The 10523-nt window shown below is 41.1% G+C and overlaps 2 protein-coding genes across 2 annotated transcripts; one reads left to right on the top strand and one right to left on the bottom strand.

Annotated features, from left to right (window-relative positions):
* The first annotated feature begins 2686 nt into the window (after positions 1–2686).
* Positions 2687–3717, top strand: LOC103717663 (ethylene-responsive transcription factor ERN1-like). Its single transcript, XM_008806139.2, has one exon. The coding sequence runs from the start codon at positions 2724–2726 to the stop codon at positions 3531–3533; it is 810 nt and encodes a 269-aa protein (XP_008804361.2). The 5' UTR covers positions 2687–2723; the 3' UTR covers positions 3534–3717.
* Positions 3718–6276: 2559 nt separating this feature from the next.
* LOC120107145 (tubulin alpha-1 chain-like) lies at positions 6277–9696 on the bottom strand. The gene is made up of 5 exons (XM_039120321.1): positions 9430–9696; positions 8541–8755; positions 8242–8441; positions 6885–7393; positions 6277–6783 (listed from the first exon to the last, which is right to left on the bottom strand). The coding sequence occupies exons 1-5, from the start codon at positions 9540–9542 to the stop codon at positions 6468–6470; spliced, it is 1353 nt and encodes a 450-aa protein (XP_038976249.1). The 5' UTR covers positions 9543–9696; the 3' UTR covers positions 6277–6467.
* Between the last annotated feature and the right edge of the window lie 827 nt (positions 9697–10523).

Genomic DNA, 10523 nt, shown 5'->3' with positions numbered 1-10523 from the left:
AATCAAGCATGGCAGATTGATACTATTTTCAGAAAATTAACCAATAAAGCAGATTCATTTTTAAGATTACTATTTCAGTCCACTTCTTTCTTCAATTTGGGGATAAAAAAAATAATAGATGCTGAGAGGGCTAGGATTCATCTATAGACTCCATCCCGGGAGTGGCGTTATTGAAGGCAACCCATTTATGGGCGCCCACATTGACAAAATTGAAAACAAACATGGTAATGAGAAATGGTCTTCTAGCCTACAATCCAAGAGGAATCTATTTCTTCGACTCACATGAGTCTACGAATGGAATTAGAAATACCGAGGCACAATGAAAGCAACGCATGGGGCCTTATTCTTCTATTTAGTCCATGCCTCGAAGAAGACCAAGCAGGAACCACCTCACCCTAAAATATATTATCATTAGATTAAACTATTCTTAATTATGGCGATTATAGTTTAAACAAAGCTAAGAGAGAATTAACAAATGCCACTCACGATGGTGGGAGAGGGTGGCATGTTCTAACAAACGAGGCGTGCACGATAGATTCGTAACAACTGCTGCAAGTTGCACTAGATGCTCAACGGCGACGTCCCACTGCCAATTTGAATAATAATGAGTTTGTCAGAGTTTGTCCTGAATAATTAAATTATTCAGCTATAATTTAAATATTATCATAGATATTTTTATTACTATTATTATTACTATTTTAAATTAAAATATCTTGAGTTTTTTCCCATGTTGTTCTTTTAATTTTCTTCTAATTTTATTATTTTATTTTTTTATGAGAGTGGAGTTATCTTGATGCTCATTTCGAAATATTCTGGAAAGATTTTAGATCCGACAATTTCGTAACACTTCTTCTCTTTATTTTTTTTAAAAAAAAATAATAACAAAAGGTTCATTGATCGTCTCATAAAATTATTTCCATTGACTATCTTCTCAAAAAAATACTCTCAAGATTTGATCATAGGATCTTCTTGTACAGAAGGGTGATGTAAGCAACTATTTAGAATTTTTTATTAAAAAAAATAAAATACTATTTTTAGTTAAAAATAAATAAAGAAACATTATTTTATATGAAAAAAGTCAGACAAATAATTTAATCAAAAGTTACCATTTTATTTAAAGTTATTTATTTTAATTTTAAAAATTTCCTCTTTTTTTTGACCCAACAAACCTAACCCTAGGCGCATGGCTATTGGTGCGAGTCATTCATAACAGCGACGGCCGTTATTACGGCATCCAGCCGCGTACCGCGCGGCAAAAGACGTTGTCCCTTTCTTCTTCGGTTCTTTAGGAATGTAGACCCTACCGTCCTTAGGTGCATCCATGTCGTCGGGTACCGTCGAGCGCTCCCATGTCGCCAGGTGGCAATTAATCGTGCTCCCATGACTTGGTTCCTGTTCCGGGTTGACCAGGCAATTAAAGCACTAGTGGAGTGGGAGAGACCAGCATCTTTGCTTAGATATCTCTTTTTTTCATTTGATTAATATATGGTAAATGGTTCTGGGTTTTGAAGCTGTCCATGGAGTGTGGGCTTTGATTTGAGATCCAAGTGTCGTAGTTGAAGGGTTCTTTGCCCGCTCACCGCCTAGATTCTGATCTAGTATTCAATTTGAGATTTGGAAAGTTCAAAACATCAACTCAGTATCAGCTATAATGCGAGTTACGATGGAGGTTGTACATTAGCTTGTAGCTACCATGGTTTGAGTTTGAATAGCTCAAAATGATCAAATAGCTGAAATATAACTTCATTCGACTACAATTAATCAACAGATGCTGTACCATGTAGGTTATAATATCTACAACTACGGGAATTGATTTAGCTTTTATATTTGGTTCTCGTCTCAAATGCTCATCGTTAGCGTTTTTTTTTATTTTTTTAAGAAATTAGCTACAACATAGAGCTCTAATGTAGATACATCGATAAGTATCCGACACAATCAAATCACGAATACGACGAATCCATATCATTCTGCCATATAAAGTGCCAACCAATTAACTGCACTATTGTCCTCTCTATAGGTACACTTGATCAAGCAACAGGTGCACCGAGCCATAAGTCCACAACCTTGATTCAAGGAACAAAAGAAAGTATACTTAAAAAAAAAGAAGAAGATTACTTAGGAAATTTAGAAAGAGAACAGGAAATTAGAAAGTATCAAGTGGGACTAGAATGCATGCTGTTTCGTGAGAAGGACTACTTAAACCATCATACAAGCTATTCTTGAATGGACCACCAAAACATGATCTTCATTGCATGCAATGCTCCTAGTTAGGTCTTTGAGTTTTTTTATATACTGGGCAACGGCTCACCAAAAAATTGACGTGCATTCGATGTCATGCTTTTAACTAGACCTTAGAATTTCTATATTTACATATATTTTTTTGTTTTGGGTTTTGTTTGCTTGCTTGGGTCAAATAACGCTCAGTCTCTTGCATGTATGACCAAGACCAAGCTAGGCTGCGAACATGTCCACCACAACATTCCTAAAAGGCATTGAAACAAACTCCTCCAAGTGACAAAATGCATCATTGTCTCCTTGGGAACTCAGTCATCCTAAAGCTCCATAAATTCCAAATTGCTACCAGACAGAGAGGTCAGAACAAGCCCTCTACTGTCTTCCCGTTGGATATACTCCCCTCCTTCCCTCCCCTTCCCTTAAATTAAATCCTCCCCCCTCCCCTCTCTCCCTACAGCCAAACTCTTGTGCTAACAACCACTTCAATCATGGAGCCCCTATTCCAGCAACAAAGGCAGCATCAAGTCCCAGTCTCCAAGCCCACCAAGTTCAAGGGCAGGAGCGAGAGCAGCAGCAGCAGCACAAAATTCATCGGCGTCAGGCAAAGGCCCTCAGGGAGATGGGTGGCAGAGATCAAGGACACCACACAGAAGATTAGGATGTGGCTGGGGACCTTCGAGACCGCCGAGGAGGCGGCCCGAGCGTACGATGAGGCCGCCTGCCTCCTCCGAGGGTCCAACACCCGCACCAACTTCACCACCCACGTCCCCTCCGACTCCCCGCTGGCCACGAGGATTCGCAACCTCCTCGACCACAAGAAGCTCGGAAAAGCTGGATCTCATCCTCGACCCACCAAGCATTCTCCAAGCTATTCTACTGCTGTACCTACTGCTAGTCTCAGTACCAGCACTAGTTCATGCACCATCACTGCCGAAAGCAGCGGCAGCACCGGTGCTTCCGCTCTTGGCCATGATAAGAAACAAGTAAAACAAATAGCTGATGAAGTCTATAGGCCATACTTCAGCAACGGTGCAGAAGAGCTTGAATTGGGCTCTTCACCATCGGATAATTCATGGGCGTTCGAATCTGGATTCGACCACCTCCCTCCGTTCGATGGATTTGAGTTGCCCAATGGAAGCTCGGAGCTGTCAGAGTTTGATAGGATGAAGGTGGAGAGGCAGATATCGGCATCACTCTATGCAATGAATGGAGTTCAGGAGTACTTGGAGACAGTGCATGATCCCTCTGATTCTTTATGGGACCTTCCCCCTATATGTCACTTGAGTTGCAGGACTTGATGGTCTGGTCATCTACCTTCTCTTCTTCTTCTTCTTCTTCTTCTTCTTCTCTCTCTTTTTTTCTTTTCTTTTTTTTTCCCCCCCTATGAAAACACTTTTTGTGTTTTACGTATATGGAGATATCTTGATGGGTAGGGGGTGTAATGCACAAAACAAAGTTTTTAGAATTGAGTACCCGAATTCATTTTGATGTGGAACTTCAGTTGTGCTGGGAACTTCCTTTCCTTTCATCTCATACATTTAGTAAGAAATTAGGTGTAAATGCTTGTCAGCATATTAGTTCCTTTTATTTCTTTATTCATCGGCGATGATCGGGGTTGACGTCAGGTTGAGAGCTGATCAAATGTCATTTTAGAGCTCAGATCATATATTTGATTTATTAGCTGACATATAGATGGAATATGGATTGCTGGTAATTGGTCTTTCGGATGACTGACATCAGATTAATTCAGTCTAGTGGTGTCTATTAAATTGGCTGTAACTTTTGCTCAGCCAGACCAATATTTTGTTAATAAGATCCAGTATGGTTTGCAAGCCGAATGAATTAGCTTTTGTTAATGAGAACTTCTATATGATGCAGTAGTTAAGGCATGATGCAGAATGAGACATAGATGATCTGTCCTAAGAAGTGGTAGTTGGTAAGAACGCCAAACCATGCACTGAGTCCTACTCACACCAACAGGACCTTCAGTGCTACATCATTCTGATTGCTAAATAAAGAGGATGTTATTGTGGAGGTAGTAGCGAAACAATTATCAGCCAAGGATTCTCTCAAAGTATTGTCAATCCAAGAACATGTTCATGTCCATTGTCTTAGATAAAGGATTAATGATGGAGGATTGCATGCTTCAAAATACTTCAACATGCTAATGTGGAGAGCGAATAAGATACAAATTTTGAGGTTTTTCTTTTTCCTGCGCTCTTAGAAACCTAGTTTCAGAAGCAAATGTTTATGAACACCAAATAATGGAACTGTCCTCACCTTCAGGCAGAAATCAGCATCCTACGGGTTTATAACTCAATTTTAGGAAAAAAATCTTCCTTGAAGGAAGAAGAGATGCCCCTTTTAACTTTGTAAGATCCCGGGCAAAATGGGGAAAAAAAAAACATTGCATTACGTAGATGATAGACATCCTTTGACAGCTCTCACCATAATTTTAGAGCTAATCTGAATGCAACCATTCTCTAAATTCCATAAATAAGAACTCCAACCCTACTCAAACTCCTGTTAAAATATATTTGGTATAAATAATAAGAAAATATTCTCTACATAAACTAAATTAATCTGATAAGTGTCCTCCTCTCCTAGAAGGCTGGTCCTCCTTTTCGAACTCTTTATATGAGTGCGATATGAGAAGATCATGAAATACTGCCCTCTGTAATTAAAGCCGCTGCTCTTGGATTGGTACCAAGGCACAAAAACCATGTTTCGACCTTGTGGCATCCAATACGTTGTGCGTTGAACTCCCTTGCTCTCGAACTCAACTGCTACAAGATATTTTGAGTCTTGAATCTAGAAGCCCGTGAGCTACAAAAGATGCCTCCATGGTCTCTCTTGAGCTCATTTTTATAGCAAGTGGTCCTTTATGACTGTGGTCCTCAAACTGCTATTAACTTCTTAGAAATTTTGGCTTTTGTGAGCTAAGTGACTTGCTTGATAGGATCTATTATTTTCATCCTTTTGCTATCTTACCTTTCTCGTCACACTGGGAGAGCTTTCAATGATTTTTACACTACTAGGGGTCACATTGGGAGAGCTTTCAATGATTTTTACACTGGGGTGGCAATCAGGTCGAATCGGATCAAATATAAAATAAGTAAAAAAAACTATGAACACAAACCAAACCTGCTCATTAAATTCTAATGTGAACATGATCTTGCAAATAGGATTATAACCTAGTGCTTGCACCCCTCTTCCCTTCATAGAAGGTTTGATGTTTGAACATCAGAAAGTGCTTCACCAGGTGATTGATATGGCTAATTGTTCCGTGGTTTTGTCTAACGATTCTGATGCTCCCAGCATGACATGGCTGGTTAGGATTGCCTCCAATACCACTTGATTAATAATCCAGAGAATTGCTACTCACCTGTATATGAGTATTTCAGAAGAAAGGCGGAATAAATCTCCCATCATTAAGTAATATTATGATCGCAATCACTCGTCTCAGCAGAGTAGATTTCTAAAGAATTTAGTTGTCCAATAATTAAATTTTCACATTTCAGAACTCCACAATGGAAGATGGAGAATAGTCGGTTTAGTTTGGAAAACTGCTCCGAATTTGACCTGTCAGTCATCCCTTTCACTGGTCTTAGCTTAGCTTCAAGATTCTTTTTGCTGCCATTTTTTTCTCTCCAAGATGACCAACTTCTGACAATAAAACATAAATCATGAATAATGTTTCAAGAGCCGGATACAATTGCTATCGAGCCATATCCAATTGGATTTCCATCTATCTTACTTCAACAAGAAACTTACTGATTAAACACGGACTCCTTGAACTAAGAATTGGAGCTATTGCACAAAAATCCCAATGAGTCGGAGCATAATTTTTTCACTCATAATTTTTTTGCCCTCTTCTTGCTCTCTCTTGTTTGTTGCCAATTACATTGCATTAGCCAAATTTCAAGCTACAATTTAACTTCCCTTACAGCAGTCATTTATCCAATTCAGACCTGGTAATCCCCAAGTCAGCAATCACCAAGTCCTGGATCAGAATGATGGGAAAAATAAAAACACAGCATATCTCATAACACTGCTGAATCTGAAATAACTGAATAATATAAAAGGCCACAGATAACTTCAAAAATAAAGAGAGCACAATACAAAGCAAGAAACCATATTAATCGTGTAAAACAAGAGTATAATGCACAAACAGTGAAGGACACAGATAAAAGCCACAAAAACACCACTCCCTAATTAACGATTCCAGCAAATCAATAATCTTCTCCGTCGTCCAAATCATCATCTGCACCCTCTGCCCCAACTTCCTCGTAGTCCTTCTCAAGGGCAGCCAAATCCTCTCGGGCTTCAGAAAACTCCCCTTCTTCCATCCCTTCTCCAACATACCAGTGAACAAATGCACGCTTGGCATACATGAGATCAAATTTGTGGTCAATTCGCGAAAACACCTCTGCCACCGCGGTGTTGTTGCTGATCATGCAAACAGCCCGCTGCACCTTGGCCAAATCGCCGCCCGGGACCACCGTGGGCGGCTGATAGTTGATTCCACACTTGAAACCAGTCGGGCACCTTGACAGTAAAACAATGTAGTCAGTTCCATAGTCCATGTAGTTGAATCTCGCAAAAACAGATCGACAAGAGGAAAGGGGAATGCAATTGTGGAAACTCACCAGTCGACAAATTGGATGGTTCTCTTGGTTTTAATTGTTGCTACAGCAGCATTGACGTCCTTGGGTACGACATCTCCACGGTACATCAAACAACAGGCCATGTACTTTCCATGCCTTGGGTCACACTTTGCCATCATGCTTGAAGGTTCAAACACCGCATTTGTGATTTCAGGCACTGAAAGCTGCTCATGGTATGCTTTCTCAGCAGAGATAACAGGGGCATATGAGGAGAGCATGAAATGGATCCGGGGATAGGGTACGAGATTGGTCTGGAACTCAGTTATATCAACGTTAATGGCTCCATCAAACCTCAGAGAAGTTGTCAAGGAGGATATGATCTGCGATATCAAACGGTTCAAGTTGGTGTAAGTTGGCCTTTCAATATCCAGGGACCTGCGGCAGATATCATAAATCGCTTCATTGTCCAAAAGAACTGCAACATCTGTGTGTTCGAGCAAGGAATGAGTAGAAAGAACACTGTTATATGGCTCGACGACTGCTGTAGAAACCTGCAATCAAAAATGACTACATTAAGAAGTCCGCTCTGCAAAACCAAAGACGATGATAGCAATAACCACCAACCTAGTGGTAAGTAGCTACCGCCACAATGGCCCTACTCACCATACCCACACGTCCTTGTGCCCATAGATGGCCCCGAGTGCAGGTTATGTGCATGCCCACAGGCATACGTTTTATCCTAAAATAATAAATATAACAATTTTATAGTTGGAGGTCTTCCATTGGCAACTATCAAAGCTGATCCAAAGACAACTCAAAATTTGGAGGGTCTCAGTTTGGCAGCATGTTTTCCCATATGACACTAAAGCTCTGACAGCTAGACTCTGAAAAAGCTATAGATAAAATACTTTTTATTAGTTGTTACACCTACTGAGCTACAATATGTCACAACTGAAAAATCTTACCTTCCCAGAGATTTTACTAATGAAAAAAAAAACTTTGCCGGTATGTTTCAGGTTTGATAATACATTAAGCATTAAATTTTCAATAGTCTATTTCTAAACACCAAAAATGCATTTGTCAAATAATGGTAGACATTTTGGAAATCTGTTCTCTAATTTGCTCGTGCACTTTAATGGCTCATGATATACCTCTAAGTCACTAACTAACATGTCGTTAATGAGCTCTCCTCAAGCAAGTCTTCCACCGCCACAGACTCTCACAAGATTATGGAGTTATAAAGCCTCAAAGGATGCATAACAAAAGACTATTGACAAAAAGGTACATCAGGATGAACAGCACAAGCTCCTCGATGGTATCATAAAGAAGAAGCTTACATAACAGGTCAAACATTTGATGAGACACCAACACTTAGAGAATTCAAACAACATATTATTACCTGTGGGGAAGGATAGATGGTGAAGCCAAGCTTCGACTTCTTCCCATAATCTACAGACAAACGTTCCAACAACAAGGAACCCAAGCCAGACCCAGTGCCACCACCAACAGCGCTGAAAACTAGAAAACCTTGCAAGCCAGTGCAGTTGTCTGCCAATTTCCTGACACGATCGAGGCAGAGATCTACAATTTCCTTCCCCACTGCAGCCCATAAACACAAACCAATAAAAGCCAGAATCAAGAGCAGACAAGACTTTCTTCTAATAGCATCTAAAAGATTACCAAGCTTATTTATTCTACCTGTGTAGTGTCCTCGAGCAAAGTTATTAGCAGCATCCTCCTTCCCAGAAATGAGCTGCTCTGGATGGAAGAGTTGGCGATAAGCCCCAGCTCTAATTTCATCGATCACGGTGGGCTCCAGATCCACAAATATGGCCCTAGGCACATGCTTGCCGGCACCAGTCTCGCTGAAGAAGGTATTGAAGGCATCATGTGCAATGCCTACCGAAGTATCACTGCAGGGAACATCAAAGCTCAGAGTATCAGCCAAACCACCCAGTTCATAGAAAGAACACACCAGAGGATTCCAAGACACTCGATAGCATCTTCAAATCATTCACTATTAGCAAAACTTAAAACACTTCCACTCTACCCATGACCATCAAAATCTTTTTTTTTTTTTAATCAACGATGGCCAAATTGTTGTACCTCTGCGCTGTTATTTATTATGTCAATAAAAAAGCCTCCTTTGGGCAATAGATGATAATGATCTTTCAATATCACATCCTGAACCAAATTCCTCGCAGAGGAAACCAATAATAACCGCCAACATCTCATTCAACTCAGAAACTGAAGAGATTGGCAATATTCCTAAAATAGACGAATTTAACAACATATTTCTCAGCTAGCTTCGAGTAATTAGAGACCGACCGTTCTCCAATTGCAAAATAAAAAAAAGAAGAGGCTGAAATTGATGGTAAAAGATGCGGGAAATGTAACCCGCCCCCAACCCCGCGGACGCAAGGAAGAGTTTTGGGCCTCGTAACAATCCAAAATTAGCCTTCTCAACTCCTCATTAGATCCATTGGAGTAGACCGTGATCGAAGCAAATTAAACACAATCAAAGCACAGAACCATAAAGAAGAGAAGTTTAAAGGAGATATAGACGAAATTTCAACACAAAATAAACCTGGGCATCATGCCATCTGGCTGGATGCCATGCTCGAGACAGTAGAGCTCCCAGCAAGAATTCCCCACCTGAATCCCCGCCTGCCCTATATGGATGCTTATAATCTCCCTCATCTCTACCCTCCTCCTCCTCCCGAGATCTCACAAACCCTAACCCTAGATTTCCCTCTCCCTCTCCCTCTCCCACTCCACCCGCGAGATAGATAAAAAAAAGAGAAGAAGTTAAAAAAACGCGCCCGCGAGACTTTGTTTCGCTCGGAGAGGATTTTTAAAGAAGGAAACGACGAGAAAGATGAAAAGAACCGGGGCCCACTTATTATTAACCGGATTTCATTATTGCTTTGAAGTCCGCAACTGGCCCCACCGCGTTCGGTCGGCTCACCGCCGTACAGAAAAGACCACACCACAGTCCTTATTCCCAGGATCTTTTCAAGTCACATCATGGCAATTTTATCTTAGTATGGGGGCAGTTTGGGGAAATGAATGCCATGCTGGCGGTGAGCTGTTACCCCCTGTTTTCTTCGGAGAATTACGAGAATACCACCACCGTGGTGATATTTTCCGATTGTACCTTTCCGTGAATCCACAATCGGATCACCCACCGCACAGATCTGAAAGCGATCGGAACTCCGTCATCCCTCCCGTGCACACATCTCAAATCGACGAGTGGGTGATCCAATGGTGGATGGTGAATCCTTTCAGAACCGCAGGATCGATGGACCATGGTACGGTATCGCACGACAGGTGTAAGTTGGGGAGCATGAGCTGGATGGCAGGCCATTGGTCTATCACGATGGATCGATCTGGGCCGTTTGTTTGGAGGGATCATCAGGACTGCGACCCACCTACCGCCTTTTGACTGGGGGACAGGCGGAGCGTGAAATCAAGAGCGTAGCGACAAGATGAGCTCCGACTCACCCACCCAATCATCACGGTGGAAGGTGGCCCGCCAGTGACTAATTAGAGTTTAATCATGCCCACAAGTTGGAATTTTACTTCACAACATGAGTCCAGATTAGGTTTTGATGCCGTGTGCCCGCAACAAAACATTTATTACTAGAAGTACATTAGATGAACCCTTTGGTGGCATGGATG

This window comes from Phoenix dactylifera, unplaced genomic scaffold (genome assembly GCF_009389715.1).
Source record: "Phoenix dactylifera cultivar Barhee BC4 unplaced genomic scaffold, palm_55x_up_171113_PBpolish2nd_filt_p 000774F, whole genome shotgun sequence".
NCBI lineage: Eukaryota > Viridiplantae > Streptophyta > Magnoliopsida > Arecales > Arecaceae > Phoenix > Phoenix dactylifera.
Note: the sequence above shows the minus strand (reverse complement) of the source record. Positions and strands in the feature narration are given on the sequence as shown.